The sequence below is a fragment of the Alnus glutinosa genome, chromosome 2 (genome assembly GCF_958979055.1).
Source record: "Alnus glutinosa chromosome 2, dhAlnGlut1.1, whole genome shotgun sequence".
Lineage (NCBI taxonomy): Eukaryota > Viridiplantae > Streptophyta > Magnoliopsida > Fagales > Betulaceae > Alnus > Alnus glutinosa.
The window spans coordinates 28,251,598-28,275,355 of record NC_084887.1 but is presented as its reverse complement, the minus strand read 5'-3'; the positions used below and the strand labels follow the sequence as shown (position 1 = coordinate 28,275,355).

Below are 23,758 nucleotides of genomic sequence, written 5' to 3'. Positions count from 1 at the left end.
ATTGGTTCCCTTCCTTATATTTAGGGAAAATTTCATGAAAAACATCAAAAAACCTCCCACAGCAGGTGCCCTATATTTAGATGAGAGTGTTGGGAATGAATAGTGATTCCCAATGTATATGTGACGACCCGTTTTTTTTTTTTTTTTTGAAAACGTACAAACGGATCTTCACAGTGGCACGACTATTTGCCGCTCAGCCAACATACGTACATGTTCCATAACATGTACCTGATATTCAGAGTTACATCTAACACAGCGGAATATAAATATCAATGTGCAGCAGAACACATATCAATAGCAGAAATACATCTAATATATAACTGCTATCAACAACAAGAGTCATTTACATGTCTAACTGATTAAAGCTTATAAAACATATTACACTAATTACATACTAAAATACAGGCTCAACAAATACATATGTCACGTATGACACGAGCCATAAATAAAATACTCAAATGCAGACTACCCATGAGTCTGTGACTTATGACTATCACGATGTACTCCAATCATAGCATCTCATAAGCTAGGTGGGCGAGTCATTATCTATATCCGCAGAACCTGCAACCAAAACATCAATGTCTAATGGAATCAGGACCTCCCTGACAGAGTGGACAGGAAGCATCAGGGCGATATGTAGGGATCACTGACTGTAATCGCAGAGTAGTTGGAAAAATATTCCAAGCAATCTTCCAAATAAAAATTCGGAGTCGATCTGTGAGCTGAAGTTTCCAGATATCCCTCCAAAAAGAGGACAAAGGAGACAGATGGGATCCTGTAAAGTCATTAGTCAAGATAGAAAGGTAGGCCGAGGAAGTGCTGAACCTCCCAGAAGTAGAGGGAATCCAGAGATATCCTTTTTGAGATGCATCTGAAATTGGCAGCCTACAAACAGCCATGGCAGAGACAGGATCAAAGAGGTCCGACAGAAGGCGTTTGTTCCAGCAACGCATACCTGGCACAATTAGGTCAGAGATAGACAAAGGAGGCAAAAATCTTGAATTAGGACTGCGGGGAGAAGGTCGATAGGATGGGAGGGATGGAACCCAGGCCGTTGTCCAAATGCAGTCAGAGCTATTTACAGAGACATTCAGGCAGGAGCCAGCGATAAGATAGTCCTTACATTTCTAGAGTCCTTTCCAAATCCAAGAAGCCGTTGGAGTAGAGGAAGTAGAGAAGAAAGAGCCATAGTGGATATATTTCTTCTGCAAATGTTCAACCCATAAGGAATTAGAGTGCAAGAACTTCCATCCAAGCTTAGTAATGAGTGCTAAATTTGTAATTGCCATCTTCCGTAATCCAAGACCACCTTGATTCCTTGGAAGACAAATAGTCCCAAGATTTAAGACATAAATTACGATTCTTGTCTGGTGGAAACCCCCACCAGAAATCTTTGAAACGACGATCCAATTGTCTACAAAGAGAAAAAGGCAATAAGAATGTACTCATTGCATAAGCAGGAATTGCCGCAGCCGTAGATCTGATGAGAACTGTTCGTCCAGCCTGAGAAAGAGTCTTTGCCCTCCAACCGTTAATTTTGGAAAGAACTTTATCAATTATAGGCTGGAAAGCTTCCTTGCGAGAAGAACCAAGTGTCAATGGTAATCCCAAATGGAAAGGCCTAGATGGTGATAATCGGAAAGGGATTATTCCCAAAATGCTTGAAATACTGGCTGGGGAGGTATTCTTGCTAAAGAGGAGGGAAGACTTCCCTGAATTAACTTTTTGTCCCGACCAACAGCAATATTTATGGTGACAGTCAGAAAGGGCAATTGCCTCAGCAGAGGTAGCCTTTGCAAAGATAATCAAATTATCTACAAAAAGCAGGTGGTTTATTGGCGGCCAAGATTTGGTGATACAGATACCTTTGAGCAGCCCCATAGATTCCTGCTGATGGAAAAGTCTAGAAAGAACTTCAGTTCCCAGTATAAAGAGAAAAGGTGAGAAAGGATCACCTTGATGTAACCCCCGAGATGGCGTAAATTTCCCAAATGGGATCCATTAAGCAAGATTGAAAAGGAAGAGGAGGAGACACAAATCCTGATCCAGTTGACCCAAGTAGAGCGAAATCCCAACTTAATCATAACAGATAATAAGAAATCCCATTCCATTCTGTCAAATGCTTTCTCCATATCAATTTTTACTGCCATCAGGCCCCCTCAACCTCTTTTGGATTTAATCGTATGAAGGAGTTCATGAGCCATAACAGAATTATCCTGGATCGTCCGAGAGGGAACAAAAGCTGATTGCTATGGAGAAATGAAGCGATGAAGCAGAACCTTGAGGCGATTAGCCAATATTTTGGAGATTATTTTATAAATAAAGTTGCACAGACTAATTGGACGAAAACGATGTACCATTGAAGGCCCAAGCTGCTTCGGAACAAGAGCAATAAAAGTATGGTTGTGCTCCTTTAGAAGATGATGCTTATTAAAGAAATTCCAGACACAACTTTGCACCACCGGTTTAATTATAATCCAATATTTCTGATAAAAAACCCCCGTAAACTCATCCGGTCCAGGTGCTTTAGTAGCTCCAATACTAAACACAGAATCATGAATTTCTTGTTCAGATGGGATTGAACAGATGGACAAGTTGTCTTCATTGGAAATAATAGTGTCAAAGAGATTAAGCATCTCATCTGGAATAAGTGGCTCAGAAGTTGTTAAAAGATCTGCAAAATGAGCACACAGTGTATTCCCAATAGCCTGGCGATCCGAGTTCCATGCACCACTGGATAATTTTAGGAAGTCTATAGCAGTCCTTCGACGTTTGATAACTGTGGAAAGATGGAAAAACTTCGTGTTTAAATCCTTGCATGTGAGCCATTGCTCACGGGATTTATTCCGTCAAAGTGTTTCTTCATGACGCCTTAGATCATCAATAGCTTTACGCATACCACGTTCCTGAACAGACAATGTAGACAAGGAGGTGGACTGTTGTAATGCATCCAGCTGGGAAGTCAATGATAGGATCTGGTGTTGAATATTACCAAAAGATATACGATTCCAAAGCTTGAGGGCTAATTTAGTTGAACGTAATTTTTGATTTAAAATAAAGCCCGGGGAGCCAAAACAAGGTGGAGACCAAGCCAGGGAAATAGTAGAATAGCAGTCAGGATGGTGGGACCAAAATTCCTCAAATTTAAAAGGTCTCGCCAAAGTAGAGTCATAATGAACCGTATTTAAAAAAAGAGGATTATAATCAAAGGCAGATGCTGGGAGATGCAAAATAGAGAACGATGGAAAGAGATGGACCCACTGGGAAGAAGCCATACCACGATCCAGACGTTGGCGAATAAGCTGGTGACCATCCCGATGATTAGACCAAGTAAAAGGATTTCCAATAAAGCCCAAGTCTATCATACCAAATGAATTAACAAATTCATGAAAAAAGTCTGTTGATGAAGAGGCATACGGTAAACCACCCATCTTGTCTTGCTGAGATAAAATCATATTGAAATCACCAATACAAAGCCAAGGACCCGAAAAAAAATTAGCACCCAAATGCATCATATTATCCCAAAAAAGAGGTTTACCAGAAGCATAAGGGGATCCATAAATACATGAAAGCATCCAAGGTTGGTTTGGAGGATCATAATAACACCAAGCATTTATAATATTTACATTGATTTGGAAACACTCTAGATCAACCCCTATATTCCATGCTAGCACAAGACCTCCTTTAGAACCACAAGGAGAAGCATGGACCATAAAAAAAAAACCCAAACCATTCAAAATAATACAAGCGGCAGATGGTTGAATTTTAGTTTCAGATAAAAACAAAATATCTGGAGAGTATTTCCGAACCTTGGCCCGTAAATTGCGAATTGTAGAGGCTCGGGCCAAGCCTCTACAATTCCATGCTAAGATTTTCATTGCTGGGGAGGTAGACCCTCATGGTCCACCCCCTTTTGATCTGTTGCCTGCTCAGAATCAGTTCTTCCTGGAGAACTCACAGAATGAGTAGCCTGGAGTTGGGAGAACACATCAAGTCCTCTTGTAGCACGTGTGAACCTTCGCAGGGGCTTCTCAGAGGCCGAAACAAAATTAGCCACTGAACCAGAGGGAACAACAGCAATTGGTAGCACTGGCTGGGAGGACACAGTCTCCAGTAAAGGCGATGATGTTGAGTCCTTACGATCAATGGACAAAAAAGAGCCCACTGAAGCATCTCCATCCTGCAACGAAGTTAGGGAAATAGCTGGAAGCTCTAGATTGGACAAGAGACCAGGATACAATGGATGAGATTTTTGTTTTTTCAGATCAGCCAGGGGAACATCATCTTGTGTCCATTTACGTTTAGAGTGCTGAATAACTGGAGAAGGATAACGAATCCGAATGGAGTCTGGGGGTAATGGAAGTTTTGGTGAAGTGGGTCGGTCAGCTGGTTTAGTATATGGGTGAAACCTTGAAAGAGTAGGGGAATGGCGGAAGGCACGTGGTGGAGAAGTTGGGGAAATGGAATCAGTAGTTGCTGGAGGAGGGGACGGTTGAGAGAGGGATGTTGGAGCTAGTGTAACTGTTGTGTATGGAGGATAAATTTGGAAGGGTGGACGGCCTGAGAGAAGACCATGAGATTGCAGAGTTGGAAAGACATATACATGGGAAGGAGATTCAACAGAAAGGGAGAAGCTGCACTGGGAACAGAAGAATATAGTGATGTTGGGGCCAGATTTAAGGACTGAGCAGAGGAGGATGAAAGGTGATCTATAGGTGAACCATTTAGTACTGCAGAGTCTCGTATTTTTGTCTTTCTATTTAGCATCGAGACATAGACTTGAAGAAACTTTTCTGTCTTCTACATCAGGAGGAATATTCCTCACCTCAATTACTTGAAAGGGTCTCATATATGGACTGTGCTCTCACCTTTTGAAGTTAACAACTCATTTTCGCAATATTTTCTTTTTGTTGTACAATGGCAACAGTTATGGACAGGAAGACCAATTTTGTGGTGTTCCTTGTGCATTGCTATCTTTCCTTCGCTACTATCATATGCATGTTTACATATGTTCGTGGAAATCCAAATGTGCTTTGCGGAGAAAGAGAAAGAGAAGCCCTCCTCAACTTCAAACAAGGTATCATAAACGGTTCGAACCAGCTCTCATCTTGGATTGGCCACGAGTGTTGTGTGTGGAAAGGAATTGGCTGTGACAACATAACTGGGCATGTCATCCATCTAAATCTTAGCCAGTCACAATTGGGTGGGGTGATAAGTGATTCTCTCGTGGAATTAAAGCATCTTCACTATCTGGACCTAAGTGAGAATAATTTTGCAGATTCCCATATTCCAAGCTTCTTTGGTTACCTTGGGAATTTAAGATATCTAAGTTTATCTTGTGCGGGTTTCGTGGGTACAATTCCTCATCAGCTGGCAAATCTCTCCAACTTGCATTATCTTGGAATTCAAGGTTACCTCCTGCATGTTGATAACCTTGAATGGTTATCTCATCTTTCTTTGTTGAAATTCCTCGACATGAGTTTCGTCAATCTTAGTAAAGCATCTAACTGGTTACAGGTGATGAACTTGCTCCCTTCTCTATCACAATTACTCTTGTCTAGTTGTGAACTTGATAAGTATGATCCTATTCCTTATGTTAATTTTTCATCTCTCTCTGTGCTTGATCTTTCGTTCAATTACAACCTCTTTTCCACAATACTTAACTTGTTATGCAATATAAGTACTCTTGAAAGACTTAATCTTGCATATAATAAAATTCAAGGTGTACTTCCTAGTGCCATTGGATCCCTTTCCCAACTGATATATCTTAACCTGTCAAACAATGGCCTTGAAGGAAAATTGACAAGATCCTTGGGAAATTTGTGTAATCTGCAACATTTGGATTTATCTCACAACAAACTTGGGGGAGGTGTGTATGAACTCTTGGGAAATTCTTCCCTTTCCCAACTGATATATCTTGACCTGTCAAACAATGGCCTTGAAGGAAAATTGACAAGATCCTTGGGAAATTTGTGTAATCTGCAACATTTGGATTTATCTCACAACAAACTTGGGGGAGGTGTGTATGAACTCTTGGGAAATTCTTCCCTTTCCCAACTGATATATCTTGACCTGTCAAACAATGGCCTTGAAGGAAAATTGCCAAGATCCTTAGGAAATTTGTGTAATCTGCAACATTTGGATTTATCTCACAACAAACTTGGGGGAGGTGTGTATGAACTCTTGGGAAATTCTTCTGCATGCACAGTAAAAAATATGGAGTTTTTAGATTTGTCTTGGAATCGACTTTTAGATATGTTCCCTAATCAATTGGGAAAGAATAAAAAACTGTCTCTTCTTTTTCTTGACTCCAACATGCTTTCTGGTCCGATTCTCGTGTCTATAGAAAATCTATCTTCATTGAGGATACTTTCTGTCTCTCCCAATAAATTAAATGGAACAATTCCTGTAAGTCTTGGACATCTTTCAAATCTTGAAGAGTTATACATCTTGAAGAGTTCCTTTTCTTCTTGATGCTTCTCTGCACCTTTTATCAAACACCTCATCTTCACCTCTGTTTCCCCTTCTCTTTTCTCTCTCTCAGAACTTTTATCAAACACCTCACCTTCACATGATATCCACAGAGCCAGTTCTCCAAAATTCTCCATTCTCTTCAACGAGATGCTCTGCTCAATACAGTCACTCTTCCACCCCTAGAGCCAAAAATAAACCCATCTCTTTTGGTGTGCAAGTCTTACCAATCTTAGACCGTCTCAGTTGCCCTTGTTTTCTTTTTATCAGTAGCTACAGTTCCCTTTTTGGGTCTCACCTTTGCCACTTCTCCCAGTCGTTCAAGCACCTACATGTCTCCCAGAAACACATCTCCACAACTTGTACAACAAACGTGACAGTGCTGTGAGAAGATATGACAATTGTTGCATATCCCAACTCCCAAGTGAGCGGAAGGCTCGAGAAGCCTTCTGACTTCCACTTTCTCTTTCACTTATCTTTTGGTTTTTATTGTTTGTTTCCTTCGTGTAAAAGCTTACGTTTCACCTTTTTTTTTTTTAATTATTTGTAAGCTTTAATTCTTATGTTCAGTTGAGAAAAAAAATAAAATAAAAATCATCTCGAGGTATCATTTTGGACCATTGTTGGCCCACTTTCTAACTTGGGGGGCAAATGTTTTAATGCCCAAACTCATTTAAGAGGAAAATTTCTCAATGGCCCATTATTGGCCCAAATTTATTGCTTGAGGTAATAACTAAAACCCAAGCTTATTTTAGCCATTCGATGGCTCTTTTCTTAGCCCATTGTTGGCCCCAACTTCTTGCTCGAGAAAATGTCTAAAATTCAAGCCCATTTAATCCCTTTAATGGCTATTTTCTTGGCCCATTGATGACCCAAATTGCTTGTAAAAAATGTTCAAAGTCCCAAGCCTTTTTAAATAGCCATTAGGCTTTCTCTTGGCCTATTGTTGGTGTTGGCCCAATTTCTTGTTTGAGGCCATGTTTAAGACCCAAGCTCATCTAAAGTCCTTTGTAGGCTCTTTTTCATGGCCCATAGCTGACCTTAATTTTGGCTTTTGAGGTCTAATTTGCAGACTTGAGTAAAAAAAAAAAAAAACATAATAAAAAACAAAAAAAAGAAAAAAAAAGTTGATGATTATAATTCGAAGAAGACAAACTCATGAAAGTTTCTCTCATCAGTATTGCAAGTGCGAGGTCGATCCCACAGGGAATTGCGTTGCGAAAATTAATCTCTATTCAAACTAATCCTATTTTAACCTAGTTCCAAATTGAGGGTTTTTTGATAAGAGAAAATATAAACGAAAATAACTAAAATAAAGGGGTCTAGGGTTTTGGAATCCACACTCACCAAATCATATCAACCTAATCTCATGCTCATCACACTTATTCGAGGTTGTCACGTATAAATCTTAGGTATGCTCTACATTGCTTCAAAATTCATTTAGATCATCCAATGATTCCGTTCATAGCACAAATCACAAAGAGTACCAATTGAAATCCAAACATCCAATGTATCATTCAATCACAATGGATATCTTCATTCTAACCGATAAAACAATGTATTAGTCAAACGGCGCACAATGAATGTCCAATGTTTTGATAGATGAAAAACCAAGCAACCGATTTAATGAAACTTATTCCACATCATCACTTGTATCCGGAAACCACAAGAGATATCAAAACATCATTTCAAGAAAACCGAAGTAGAGCAATGAGAAATCAAAACCATAAACTCAAATAGCATGAATAAGCACAAAAACTCGGTTTCTCTTCAATGGTGAGGTTTCATCCTCAACCCCAAACGAAAATATTAGCTACACATGATAAAATAACTACAACTTAAAACATTAAAAAAGCATAAAAAATCAAAGAGTTTCAAAAGGAAAGAAATAAGCTACAAGAAGAAGAGAAGCAAGAAGTTATGTACAAAGAGGCTCATGCCTCCTCTCCCACTTTGATTTTCAGCCTTGGTCTCCTTTTATAGCCAAGTGATTTGTGTGGAATGGGTGAGTGGGTGTATGAGTGGAGAGATGAGTGGTGAGTGTTTTATGGAATGAGTGGTGAGTGTTTTATGGAATGAGTGGTGAGTGTTTTATGGAATGATGTTGAGTGGAAAAAAAAAATGATTAAGTGGCTGAGAATGTGGAGAAAAACGTGTATTGGCTCTAGCTTTGGGGAGACAAGGAATGAGGCAAAAGAAAAATAATAAGAGAGATGGTTCCGGATTTTCGGGATGATCCGTCGACTGAAATTCAAACAGCCATATCTTTTTCCACGCATCTCCAAATTGGCTGAAACTTGTTGCGTTGGAAAGCTGACATCTTGAAATTCAATTTAGACCTAAGAAACTCCCAAAACGGATATCTTTTGGTCCTGTTATGATCAGTCTAAATGTAGTGGTCTGCTGCATCCGAATTTCCTTGTATTTTGCTTGAATTATATCATTTCTCTCTTATTGTCCTACAAAATATAAAAACACTAAAACTAACCAAAGCATTAGAAAATAACAAAGCTAAAGGTTTAACTAATGTAAATTAAGGGGTCCAAATACACAATATTTGGTACTCATCAAATACCCCCAAACTTACATTTTGCTAGTCCCTTAGCAAAACAAAATGAAAAACAAAATCAAAGCATGAAACATAAATCCTCTTTCGTGGGAGACACGATTGCATTTAGCATATGCAACAAGCCTTTTAAACCCCTAGGACTCCCTAGTGGACGAGTGAAGTCTCGTGAGGGTTTGCCAGAAATGATACCCACAAACATTCAAACATTATGTTGTCAACGAGAAAAAGTTTTACCCAGACCATGGTTCATACGTCATTGGCATGCTTAAAAAGACAAACCCCATCATAAACATCAACAGGGGATCCAATCATCAAATCACTCATAAATGGACAGTTAAGACATCACATTTCCTCAAAAGTGTAGAGTGAAATCAACATGCAATTATGAGGTTTCATTTTAATCTCAAGATAAGTACTTCAAAAATCATTGGAATCCCTATCAAATGAAACAACCAAGGCAAGATATGCAAATTATTTTATTTTATTTATATATATATATATATATTTTTTTGTTTTTTTGTTTTTTTGTTTTTTTGTTTTTTTTTAATATGTTGGCTGTGCAATGCTCGGCTCCCTTAAGCTTTCTAATTGACCCATGTAACGAGTGTTGGGCCAGTGGCTCCCAAACCAAATGGTCTTAGGGTACTAGATGTAGAAACATCCCTAAGGGCTTAATTACTCAAGTCAAAAAGGCTACGAAGCCAAACTAGCCATACAATTAACCAAATTGAAATTCTCACCTTTTGACGCGAACACTCAATGCTTAGTGAGGCAAGAGGCCCGGTTACTCAGTGAAAAACTCAAAATGATCTTCTTTCTCTTCTTTTTTTTTTTTTTAAATATATATATATCTTGCAAGCCAAGGTTATTTATCAATAAGTCATCCAACAATCCTCAAAATACACAATTAAGCACAAATTCATACCCCACGGATTACATGCTAATGTGCTCGTGATAGTTCAACTCAAGTGAAATCTTACTAGCCCAAAAATAAGTCAAAAGACTCAGATTCCTAAAGACATGATGTGTTCAAAAATTTAAGCAAGCCGATGAAATGCAAACCACAGCTATGGCTTAACTCAAACTTGACAACATAATTTTTTTTTTTTAATTAAAACATTTTAAGAACAAAAGACAACTAAAAATAACTAAAAATAATTAGAAAAATTAAACAAACACACAAATGGAAACTTAAACAAACAGAAAATTTAAACAAACAAACAAATGAAATAAACAAACAAACAAATGGACAGAGTGCTTTTCCATACCCCCAAACTTGAATTACACATTGTCCGCAATGTGTAGTGTAGAAATACATTACCAGAAATACGGAAACATCGAGGTGTGAAAGGTCAAGGCGTCCCCCAAACTTAAACACCAAAACACCTGTCAACAAAAACTTAACAGCAACATTTCTCATAGACACAAACATCAAAATGTTAGTTGCTGTTAGAAATAAAAGTAAAATGAAAAGAAATAAAAATGAAAGAAATCAACTATACAAAAAAGTAAAAGGGAAAAGAAATTTACAGCGCCTTCTCAGGTGGCCAACTTGCTTGCTTCGCAGGATCTTCATAGCGCCATTTTTTTTTATTATTATTATTATTATTACAGTCCATAAATAAATAAAAAATAAAGAAAATAAAAAAAAAAAATAAAAATAAAAATATAATTATTGTCTTACAAAACTAAGTACTTCTAAGAAAACATAAATAAAAATAAAAAATAAAGAAAATAAAAATATAATTATTGTCTTACAAAACGAAGTACTTTTAAGAAAACATAAACTTGCGAATCGGACCTTTCCTGCAACATCCCCAGAGTATGCTTATACCTGACTAAGTTTCTGGGCGGAAAACCCTGAGGTTTTGGACTACACGCAAGAGGTCCTGGTGTTGCTCTTGGAGACGATTGGTATTTTGCTCCAACTCAGCATACCTCTTCTCCAAGTCTTTCGCATATGAATCTACCACCTTCTTCAGCTTTTTATTTTCTTGCTGTAGGACCCGATTCCTACGCCTAAAGTCCATGTACATTCGCTGCAAAGCCAAAATTTGAGCTTTTAGCGCTTGAACTTCATTCCCTCGAACTTGCAGACGTCGAGCCATGTTTGTAACTGAAGAAGCACTCTGAATACTGAAAGCCAAAGAGTCATTGATGGCTTGAGCATCAGTCCTATCCGCCAATAACTTATTATCTCGAGGAGTTATGATGCCCTGAGCCATGGATGCGGCTGCTGCATCATTCAGCATCACAGAGTCATTGGTCATGAGAGGACCTTTTTGCGTTAAGAATAATGGACGCCAAATCTCGGGTTGTACTACTGGCGTAGCATTCAGATCAAGATTATTTTGGGAAGAGGAAGAAGCCATTTTTCTGGAAAACTTAGGAAACGATGATATTCCTCAAAGAATCTGAAGGAGAGAAAGATAGAAATGAAGCGGTGATTCGAAATATTTGAAGGGAAGGAAAGAGAACTTAATCACTGGGCGAGACGCGGTTTAATCAACGTCATTCTGAGCGCAGCCTCCACTATCACTAGTAGACAGCCGCCCACGAATCACGAGTTCTCTTCTTTTTGAGTGCAGCCTCCATTATCACTAGTAGACAGCCGCCCTCGAATCACGAGTTCTCTTCTTTTTGAGCGCAGCCTCCATTATCACTAGTAGACAGCCGCCCTCGAATCACGAGTTCTCTTCTTTTTGAGTTTTCACCCTTTTCACCTTCTCGAATTCCGAATTTACCCAATGACTTTTCCGGATTCATCGCCGCACTTTCCGCAACTAGCAGTCGTAGAGGGGCATCCCGAGAATGAGCTGGATGAGCGTTCCGAGAAAGGGATGGAGATATTACGATTCACTGTCGGCACCACTTGCACCGTCCCCTCTCAAATTTTCTCTATAAATTTACTCGTCTTCTCTCTGGCAAAGCACACCTATGAGCTCTCAACCCTTCACACTTCGAGAGCCAAATCTTTCTTCTAATCTGAACTCATCATCGCTTCTTGGAAGGGAAGATGTAGTTCATAACCAATTTCAAAGTTTAAAGTTGGGAAAAATGCAGCATCACAACCAGATTCACAAACAACGAAGCAAGACTATTCTTGATCATACTATCCAGAAGCAAGATTATTCTTGATCATGCAAGACCTTCTCTTCCGTCTTGTCAACCTGGACGCTCTTCACATCTATCCTCAATCCGGTGATGGCGATCTATGACAGAAGAGAGAGAGCACTACGATATGAGTACCGCGCTCATATCCTTTCCGGATTGCTTGCCTCGCCTTCTTTGCTTTCTTCACATTCCCCACCTTCCTCTCCTTCGAGGCTTCCATGTTCTCATTTAGCAAGCTTTCCATGGTTCATGTGGGTTGAAATTGTAAGGGTAGTTGGTTGGAGCAAGTGTCCTACCACTAGGTGAAACATGTTGTACAGAAGAATCACAATAATTATCAAAATAAGAATCCATGCTTCACTTACTCCCTATAGCAAGAAGTTATCCCACCATTGAAAAATTAAAAATAAACTAACAAACAAAAACAGACAACAAAATAAGGTAAAACAGAAACAAAATATTTAACAAAAATAATTAAAAAAAACAACTATGCAAAAAGGTAAAAGAAAATTTACAGCGCCTTCCCCGATCATGTGGATGTCCAACCAATCCCTTCCACCCTTTCTTCTTAAAGAATTGATGTCCCTCGAGAGAAATGTTTCGCCATCTTATGTAGCTAACTTGCTTGCTTCGAAGGATCTTTGTAGGACGATGGTTCCTAGATTTGCGCGGTTGTGTGCATAGATCCTTGACAGTTTTGGCATAAGATGGCTCTTTGAGACATGTAAGAATTAAATCTTGGGGCTCATGAAATGTCTCAAGAGGGATGGTGATGAAGGAATGAGCTTCAGTACTCATTCCGTATTCGGATGTATTTGGATTGGGCGGGGGCGCTGCTTGCTCCATGTGCTCCTCCTTTTCTTCCTCTTCATTGCCATCCACCATTTCCTCACCCTCAATTGTTGATGTGTCTTGGACATGCTCATGATGAAGATTGCTGGAATCATCGTCATCAATCATGTAGTGCCCTTTAGCCATCAACTGACCTTGAAACTCTTCTTCCTCCAGTCTGTTATACTCGGCAACCAGATATTCGAACTGTCTTTCTATCCTGGCAATCGCCTGAGTGTTTTCCAAGGTGGCATTCTTTACTTCATTAATGGTCAGAATGTTTTCCAAAGTGACATTCTTCATTTCATTAATGGTTTGGCTTGAAAACTGCATGAAGTCCTTCAGTGTATCTTCTAATGATTTTTGGGGAAGGGGATCATAGGATGAGCTTTCGAACTGCAGATATTCAGGATGATGCAGTTCCTGGAATTGGGGAGCATAACTTCCCATGGCTTGAGCTTGCCATGAGAAGTCAGAATGGTTGTTCCAGTCCGGGTTGTAAAAATTGGAATTTGAATCAAATCCCGGGCTGGAGGAGTTTGTGTTCATTTGCTCATGTGAATAATGATAGAATTGTCCCCAGGAGGGACAATTACTAGCACTATGATAAGGATCAGAGCAATATGAACATGGTTCATGTGGGTTGAAACTGTAAGGGTAGTTGGTTGGATCGGGTGTCCTACCACTAGGTGAAACATGTTGTGCAGAAGAATCACAATAATTATCAAAATAAGAATACATGCTTCACTTACACCCTATAGCAAGAAAATATCCCACCAAAGATATGAACCAAATTTTTTGCTGCAAGTGGGGCAAACAGAATTCTCTAAGAGCCCAGGTTCGTTCCCAGGAAAGTGAGGGGGGTCACACCGGACACACTTAAATCCCAAGACTTTCCTAGCCAGAACTTGCCTAGACACTTGGATAGCGCCGTAGACCACACTAGCAAAGTTTTTTTTTTTTTAAAGATTAAAAGAAAAAAAAAATAGCACAAACAAAATAAATAAATAAAAAAAATTGAAGACTAACAAGAATGCATAAAACAACCAAAGATACCAGAAAGGCAAGAATTAAAACTTACAAATTTGGACCAAAAAATAATTTTTTGGCAAGAATTTCTGCTACTGAACTATTCCAGGTAACACCTCCAGTGTTGGTTTGATCGATCGACTTCATAAAATTCCGCACAACCTGAAATAACAATAAAACAGAAAACCTTGCTTTTTTTTTTTTTTTGGCTTAGACAATAAAACAAAAACAAATAAAAATAAAAAAGAAACAAAAATTGGAAGAAGAAAAAGAAAACAAAAATCTACCTAACTAGTAGAAAAATAAAATCAATTCAAACAAAAATCAACTTCCACAAACAAAACAATTCCCCGGCAACGGCGCCAAAAACTTGATGTGCAAATTATAATACTCGCAAGCGCACGAATCTTATGCAATATAGCGTATTGCAAGTGCGAGGTCGATCCCACAGGGAATTGCGTTGCGAAAATTAATCTCTATTCAAACTAATCCTATTTTAACCTAGTTCCAAATTGAGGGTTTTTTGATAAGAGAAAATATAAACGAAAATAACTAAAATAAAGGGGTCTAGGGTTTTGGAATCCACACTCACCAAATCATATCAACCTAATCTCATGCTCATCACACTTATTCGAGGTTGTCACGTATAAATCTTAGGTATGCTCTACATTGCTTCAAAATTCATTTAGATCATCCAATGATTCCGTTCATAGCACAAATCACAAAGAGTACCAATTGAAATCCAAACATCCAATGTATCATTCAATCACAATGGATATCTTCATTCTAACCGATAAAACAATGTATTAGTCAAACGGCGCACAATGAATGTCCAATGTTTTGATAGATGAAAAACCAAGCAACCGATTTAATGAAACTTATTCCACATCATCACTTGTATCCGGAAACCACAAGAGATATCAAAACATCATTTCAAGAAAACCGAAGTAGAGCAATGAGAAATCAAAACCATAAACTCAAATAGCATGAATAAGCACAAAAACTCGGTTTCTCTTCAATGGTGAGGTTTCATCCTCAACCCCAAACGAAAATATTAGCTACACATGATAAAATAACTACAACTTAAAACATTAAAAAAGCATAAAAAATCAAAGAGTTTCAAAAGGAAAGAAATAAGCTACAAGAAGAAGAGAAGCAAGAAGTTATGTACAAAGAGGCTCATGCCTCCTCTCCCACTTTGATTTTCAGCCTTGGTCTCATTTTATAGCCAAGTGATTTGTGTGGAATAGGTGAGTGGGTGTATGAGTGGAGAGATGAGTGGTGAGTGTTTTATGGAATGAGTGGTGAGTGTTTTATGGAATGATGTTGAGTGGAAAAAAAAAATGATTAAGTGGCTGAGAATGTGGAGAAAAACGTGTATTGGCTCTAGCTTTGGGGAGACAAGGAATGAGGCAAAAGAAAAATAATAAGAGAGATGGTTCCGGATTTTCGGGATGATCCGTCGACTGAAATTCAAACAGCCATATCTTTTTCCACGCATCTCCAAATTGGCTGAAACTTGTTGCGTTGGAAAGCTGACATCTTGAAATTCAATTTAGACCTAAGAAACTCCCAAAACGGATATCTTTTGGTCCTGTTATGATCAGTCTAAATGTAGTGGTCTGCTGCATCCGAATTTCCTTGTATTTTGCTTGAATTATATCATTTCTCTCTTATTGTCCTACAAAATATAAAAACACTAAAACTAACCAAAGCATTAGAAAATAACAAAGCTAAAGGTTTAACTAATGTAAATTAAGGGGTCCAAATACACAATATTTGGTACTCATCAATCAGTTTGCAGGGGAGTGTTAGAGGATAAGATATCCTCTGCAAAGGACTCCCAAGACAGGCATGAAAATAAGCCTACAGCAGCCCCTCAATCCAAGATTCACTCCACTCTACACGCAGCCTAGACCGTCTCAAACTAAGCAGCTCTAACCCTTGTTCCAAGCTGACACAAGGCAACAGCTCCATGCTTCACGCCTGACAGCAGCCCAACTCTCTTGATTCACGCACTCCATGTTTCCAACATATTTCATTCCATGTTTATGGGATATTGTTCTCTTTACATCTCTACAACAGCCCCTCCTTATTTCTAACAGGAGGAATGCTACAGAGGGGACGTTCATCCGTCCCCTCTCCTCCTTTTAACATTAAAAAAATCAAATTAAAAAAAAAAGTACATTTTTCTTTGTTTTTGGTTTTCTTTTTTATTGAATTTGATTTGTTTAATGATAAAAGGAGAAGAGGGGACGGAAGCATTCCTCTTCTAACAGCTATAAAGAAGCCGTTGGGAATACTTTTACGGTACTACCTCATCCATGCCATCTCACTCCTACAACCCCTCACTTCCACTCCTATTTGATGCCCCCAATTGCCTTCCATCTGGCGATCTTCGTCTTTGTTCTCCTCTTCTCAGTCGCTGTCACATGCAATGACGTCGTTCCCTTCCAATGACATCACCGCCCTCTCTTTCAAATGCGCCCCGACCTTCAACTGTGGGCCTTTCAAGTCTTTCAAGCAGTTATCTTAATTGTTATTTTCAAAACTAGATCATACAATTTATTTATCTTTCTTTTTTATCGATTTTTTTTTTTTTTTGGTTATTTGTGTCTCAGCTTTTCCGCCCTCTCCTTCAAATGCGCCCCGAGCGCCGTCTCCAAATCAGTTCATTGCGCCAGCACCATTTCCCATAGAATTTGGGCCATATGGTAATTATTTCCGAGGTTTGGGTCTTTTGTTCTAGTTTTATAATTCCTAATATTTCTTGTGTTATTTTTTTAGTGCTTGAATTGTTTATTTTGTTGTTGATTTTCTCGTAATGAACTCAACTTTCCAATGATATATATAGTTGGTGTATATATGCGATCATGTCCTCGTAAGGGGTTAATTATAAGTAAAGAGCTTCTACACATCCCCCCTCATCCCCCCTTATCACCCTTTTATAATAAAAATTAATTTTTTTAAGGAAAAGAGGGTGATAAGGGGGGATGAGGGGAGGATCTTTAGCATTTCCCTTATAAGTAAGCTTGGTAATATGAACCCTTTTACACATCCCCCCCTCATCCCCCCTTATCACCCTTTTATAATAAAAATAAATTTTTTTAAGGAAAAGAGGGTGATGAGAGGGGGGGGGGGGGGGGGGGGGGGGGGGATGAGTGGTGCATCTTTAGCATTTCCTTGGTAATATTGACTTTTGAACTTGTTGGTCAAGGTTGCAATTCATTTTTAGTCATAACAATGTGATAATCATGTAACACTACAAAAATAACTGCGATTTGCCGCGTGTCTATAGTAGGGGTCACTGTAGCCACGCGTTAGCCACATGTATACATGAGAACGTGGCTATTTGTGGTGCAAATAACTTTCAAACAAAATAGGTGCAAATAACTTTCAAACCACTGATGAGGAATTCGTAAAGAAGTACGGATCAATAGCCCCAAAGCGATATACTTACTCAGATGTGAAGAAATTGACCAACTCATTTAAAGAAAAAGTAGGACAATGAGGATATGGTATTGTATACAAAGGGAAGCTACCTGATGGGCGTATGGTGGCAGTGAAAATCCTGAGCGCGTCCAAAGGTAATGGAGAAGAATTTATCAAGGAAGTGGCTAGCATTAGTAGAACATCCCATGTTAATATAGTCACTCTTTTAGGTTTCTAATATGAGAGGACTAAAAGAGCTCTAATCTATGAATTCATGCCTTATGGATCTCTTGATAAGTTCATATATGATAAAGGACCTCCAATTACAAATCATCACTTGGACAGTAACACTATGTTCCAAATTGTGGTTGGCATTGCTCGAGGACTAGAATATTTGCATCGTGGATGTAACACAAGGATCCTACATTTTGAGATAAAACCACATAATATACTTTTGGATGAGGATTTACGCCCAAAAATCTCTGATTTTGGCCTTGCTAAACTATGCAAAACAAAAGAGAGTATTGTGTCAATGACAGGCATCAGAGGAATTGTAGGATTCATTGCACCCGAAGTATTTAGTCGGAACTTTGGTGGAGTCTCTCACAAGTCTGACGTTTACAGCTACGAAACGTTGGTTCTTGAAATGTTTGGAGGAAGGAAAAATTTTGATGGTGGATTGTCTTATACCAATGAGACATTTTCCACACTGGATTTAGATGAAACTTGAACAGGGCAAAAATTCTACCACTTTTGAGGAAATAACAGAAGAGGCAGAAGAGGAGATAATAAAAAAGATGATTATAGTTAGTTTGTGGTGTATTCAGACCAGTCCTTCAGATCGGCCATCAATGGGTAAGGTGATAGAGATGTTAAAAGGAACCTGTGACGTCTTACATCGCTTGGGAATGAGGATGTGCTTATATGTATAAATGCACCATTTATGACACAACGCGTTTTAAAGCCGTGATGGCCATGAACCTATCAGAACTCCGCAATTAAGCATGCTTCTGCGAGAGCAATTCCAGGATGGGTGACCTCCTGGGAAGTCTGGTTTGGGGAGCCAAAAGCGGACAATATTGTGTCATTGGGGGTGGGTCGTTACAAATTATATCAGAGCCATTGCCCAGCCTGAGATGGTGGGAGCGTGCACAAGCCCAATGAGGGACGCCAGCGGGGACGCTGGGTCCAAAGATGGGGTAATTGTGACGTCCCACATCGCCTGGGAATGAGGATGTGCTTATATGTATAAATACACTATTTATGACACAATGCGTTTTAAAGCCGTAATGGCCATGAACCTATCAGAACTCTGCAGTTAAACATGCTTCTGCGAGAGCAATCTCAGGATGGGTGACCTCTTGAGAAGTCTTGTTTGTGAGCTTAACTGCGGAGTTCTAATAGGTTTATGGCCATCACGGCTTTAAAACTTGTTGTGTCATAAATAGTGCATTTATACATATAAGCACATCTCGATTCTCAGGCGATGTAGGACGTCACAATCACTCCTTCTTGGGACTTAGCGTCCCCGCTGGCGACCCTCATGGGACACCCCATTCTTGGCGTCCCAGCGATTGTCTGCTGGCAACCCTCATGGGCTTATGCACGCTCCCACCATCTCAGGCTGGGCAATGGCTATGATACCATTTCATTGTGACGTCCCACATCGCCCAGGAATGAAGATGTGCTTATATGTATAAATGCACCCTTTATGACACAACGCATTTTAAAGCCGTGATGGCCAGCAATCCCAGGATGGGTTACCTCCTGGGAAGTCTGGTTTGGGGAGCCAAAAGTGTGACGACCCTTTTTTTTTTTTTTCTTTCTATAAACATACATAAATGGATCATCACAGTGGCACGACTACTTGTTGCTCAGCCAATATATGATACTCGTCCCATAATATGTTCCTGATATTCAGAGTTACATCTAAGCAGTGAAACATTCAATTATTCATAGTCCAAATAGCGGTAAAACACTTCTATAACATAGTTGTTAATTATAAAGAGCCATACATAAGTCTATATGTTTAAGTCTAAAACTTAACATTAATTACATACCAAAAGACTGGCTCTACAAAATACAAGTGTCACGTAGGACATGAGCCAACAACAAAAGACTACCAAAATGGGACGCCCAAGTCCACATAGCTACGACACCAGCGATATGCCTCAGTAGCAGTACCCCAAGTACTGTGCTACGGGATCATCCTCTAGATCTGCTGATCATCCAAAACATCAGTATATGTACAGTTGTGGGGTTAACCACATCCGTACAGGTGAAAGTATGATTTCACCACCTCAGTAATAAATTACTGAGGTCTCAGTGGTATAAGACTTACTAAGTTTTCGCGTAAAACGACATTTTACTTAATCTCTTGTTTACAATAACAGTTATTGTTTTGGTTATGAAAACTTGTCTCTTAAAATCACATCATAGCAGATGGAGTAAACGCAAACACAACATAACAATATTGTTCTTATTCCAACATGCTCACATACAAATTCATACTATATCTCAATCATCAATTCTTAATTATATCTCAATTAACAATTCATACTATATCGACATATCATAAACAACATTATGCATGCTCAATTACAAACCCAGTCCAATACAAAACAATGTAGTTCCAAAGGGGATACCGGCCATAAGGTATTTAGTCCTATACCATAGAGGATACAAGCCCATTAGTCTTTAAAGCTGTGCTATAGGGGATGCAAGCCCATTAGTCTTTAACCTAGCCATAGGGGATACAAGCCATTTGGTCTTTAATCCTATGCCATAGGGGATGCTAGCCCATTGGTCTTTAATCATATGCCATAGGGGATGCTAGCCCATTGGTCTTCAATCCTATGCCATAGGGGATGCAAGCTCATTGGTCTTTAATCATATGCCATAGGGGATGCTAGCCCATTGGTCTTCAATCCTATGCCATAAGGGATGCAAACCCATTGGTCTTTAATCATATGCCATAGAGGATGCTAGCCCCATTGATCTTCAATCCTATGCCATAGGGGATGCAACCCCATTGGTCTTTACACACTATGCCAAAGAGGATACCGGCCCTAAGGTCTTTTCCAGCCCAATGCTTTATGCTCAAAACCATATACCTTTACTTTTCAAGAACTACGCCTTTTAACACATGCTTTCTTTATAAATCCATAAACAATTTAACACATCACTTCATCAATCAATATTTCCGTAATTTAAATCCTAACAACAGCCCATAATCAAATCTTTCAAATCAGTTCAAATCACACTTTTCTATCACACATCATTTCTCATAAACATCGTTAATATATTTCAACATAATTGAAATTACTTAATACATTCAACACATATTATCAACAATAGTCGGTTCAAATTTATAAAACATCATATACATTTTGCAATTCATTAATATATGAAAATAATAGTTTCTCAGTGAGTAGAATACTCACCTTAGCTGTGCGGATAACAAGCTCAACTATAAATTACTAGACAACCTCTCACAATGTGCCACTGGAGATTGGGAGATTTTTTTCAAGCTCCAAATAGCACAAAACCTCAAAACAAACGGCAAGAACGTAGATCCTTACGCGTGGGTCACATTTTCGAAGTCGAATTTGAGTTTCGACGGTTGGATCTTTGTAGATCGGCGTTTCAAGGTGAAAAATCAAAGGGACTTTTTGAAAACTCTCTTCCCTGCTTTCGGAAAAAATAACAAAAAGAGGCTCTCGGGGGCCTCTTAAAAATAACACACCGGTCCCCTTTTTTTTTTTTTTTTGAAAGGCTGTACTCTTTTTGGTTTATATTTTTTCTTTTTGATTTGTGAAGGGCCAGGTGTGGCCCTTCATTTTGCTGCATGTGGGGCGCAGGTGTGCGCCCCACACCATTTTTAGTTTTGTTGTTGTTGTTTTATATATATATATTGACTTTCCTTTTTAATGATTCTTCTTTTCTTTTTCTTTTATTTTCTATTATTTTTATTTTCTATTTTCTTTTTATTTTCTATTTCTTTTCTTTTATATTTTCTTTGGACCTAAAAATATCACTTATATTTTCTTTTCATGACTTCTATTTACAAGTCCATAGGATAAAAATAAAACACTTTATTTTATTTTATCACACTAAATAAACTTTTTTTTTTTATTTGATCCTAATAAACCTATTAAATATTTTCTTGGTCATTACAAAAAGCAGACAATATTGTGTTATTGGGGGTGGGTCGTTACAAATGGTATCAGAGCCATTGCCCAGCCTGAGATGGTGGGAGCGTGCACAAGCCCAATGAGGGACTCTAGTGGGGACTTTGGGTCCAAAGAGGGAGTGTGATGAGTGCCAAATATTGTGTATTTGGACCCCTTAATTTGCACTAGTTAGACCTTTAGCCTTATTATTTTCTAATGTTTTGGTTAGTTTTTGTGTTTTCTGTTTCTGTAAGGACAATAAGAGAGGAATGGCAAATTTCATAAGAAGATAACTGGAAATTCGGAGACCCTGACAAGTCGATCGATCGAACTTAAAATTCGATCGATCGAATATTTGCCCGAAGTCGATCGATCGAAATAAAAGTCGATCGATCGAATTTTCCCAGAAACTGCTTTTGCAGAGCGCGCCAGAACGCCCAATCAGAAGCCAAAAAGCAGTCCTCCCTCTGATTTCCGCTGCAGAACACGCTGGTTTCGTGTTTGGGGTTGTCTCTAGCTGCAGAAGAACCCTAGAGGAGGGTAGAGGAGTCATTTCTTGCCATGGCTTTCTTCTATAAAAGCCATAGCCATCCCATTGTTGAGAGGGTAGTAGAGAGAGTAGGAGAGGAAAGAATAGAGCATAAACTCTGTAGATAGGTTTAATTTCGTGCTTCTTGTAGTGTAATTCAATAGTTTATTTTCAGATACTTTCTTTTTGTAGAGCTTTTCTTTCATTTCCATGGTTGTTCATCATTTTCTTGTGGTGTTCTTAGTCATGGAAGGCTAGTAACCTCAACTAGGGTTGAGGATGAAACCTTTCCATTGATGACACTCACAATCTTGCTGTACCACTTGCACATTTAATGATATATCATGTTAGTTGTTCAAATTCCATTCATTTAAAGCGTTATCTTTTGCAATGAATGTGGTTAGTAGTGGATAGAGGACATTTTATGTGTTTCAACCGACCAATACATTGTTTTATCGGTTTGAATGATGATATCCATTGTGATTGAATGATACATTGGATGTTTTGATTTCAATCGGTACTCTTTGTGATTTGTCAATGTGTTGGATTCATTTAATGGTCCTTGGGTTTATGGTTGAGAAACTTGAATAACACCCTAAGCTTAATGTTCTTTGGGTGTTCAAGTGGAAACCAAGAGTGTGAGTTGTAGGATTTGGTTTGGTGGATTCCTTAACCTTAGTTCCTTTTAATTTGCATAGTTCATTCCATTCCTTTTATTTAGTCTTTTGTTCTTGAATCAATTCTCAAACCTTTGGAACTAGGTTAAAATGAGGTTGATTAAGCAAGACACCAATATTTGACCATTTCCCTGTGAATTCGACCTCGCACTTGCACACACTATATTGCAAACGATTCGTGCGCTTGCGAGTACTATTTAAAACACACATCAGAGTGATTGTGACGTTCCACATCGTTTGGGAATGAGGATTTACTTATATGCATAAATGCACCCTTTATGACACAACGCGTTTTAAAGCCTTGATGGCCATGAATCTATCAGAACTCCGCAGTTAAGTGTGCTTCTGCGAGAGCAATCCCAGGATGGGTGACCTCCTGGAAAGTCTGGTTTGGGGAGCCAAAAGCGAATAATATTGTGTCATTGGGGGTGGATCGTTACAAAACCCTTCAATCCTTACCATTTCCACCAAAGCCTTTTTTGGATTCACCTATCAGGTCACCTCAAGATTCTACCATGGCTTCATAGTCATAAAAATCCATCATTTAAAATAGGTGCAATTGTATCTCAAATTCAAAGAAGAATAGATGATCTTAATGTTGTGCATGTTTTGCTTGTTTACACAATATTTTATATAAACAATTTAAGAAGTGTTACACTTACCAATATATTTTTTTATTTTTCCAAAAGTTAATTTTTAAATGATGTGTCAATCATGGATAAGATTTACTATTTTGAAAAATGTGTTACCATCTCATGAGATAATGACACATCACTTGGAAACAAATTTTGGAGAAAAAAAAAAAATTGGAAAGTAGAGTATTTCTCATACAATTTAACATTGAGACAAATCGGTCAGAATGTAGAGGGAAGATTTCAATTTTGTGTTCAGTTATGAAAGGCGCGCAGGGGAAAGTGGCCAGCATTAGCAAGGT

General features: G+C 38.6%; 1 protein-coding gene and 1 pseudogene across 1 annotated transcript; one reads left to right on the top strand and one right to left on the bottom strand.

The window, feature by feature from the left end:
- Positions 1-575: 575 nt before the first annotated feature.
- Positions 576-3,431, bottom strand: LOC133860458 (uncharacterized). Its single transcript, XM_062296059.1, has 4 exons — positions 2,900-3,431; positions 2,358-2,779; positions 1,359-1,887; positions 576-955 (listed from the first exon to the last, which is right to left on the bottom strand). Exons 1-4 carry the CDS (start codon positions 3,429-3,431, stop codon positions 576-578), a joined length of 1,863 nt encoding a protein of 620 aa, XP_062152043.1.
- Positions 3,432-4,917: 1,486 nt separating this feature from the next.
- LOC133860457 (LRR receptor-like serine/threonine-protein kinase FEI 2) lies at positions 4,918-23,351 on the top strand (annotated as a pseudogene).
- The last annotated feature ends 407 nt before the right edge of the window (positions 23,352-23,758 follow it).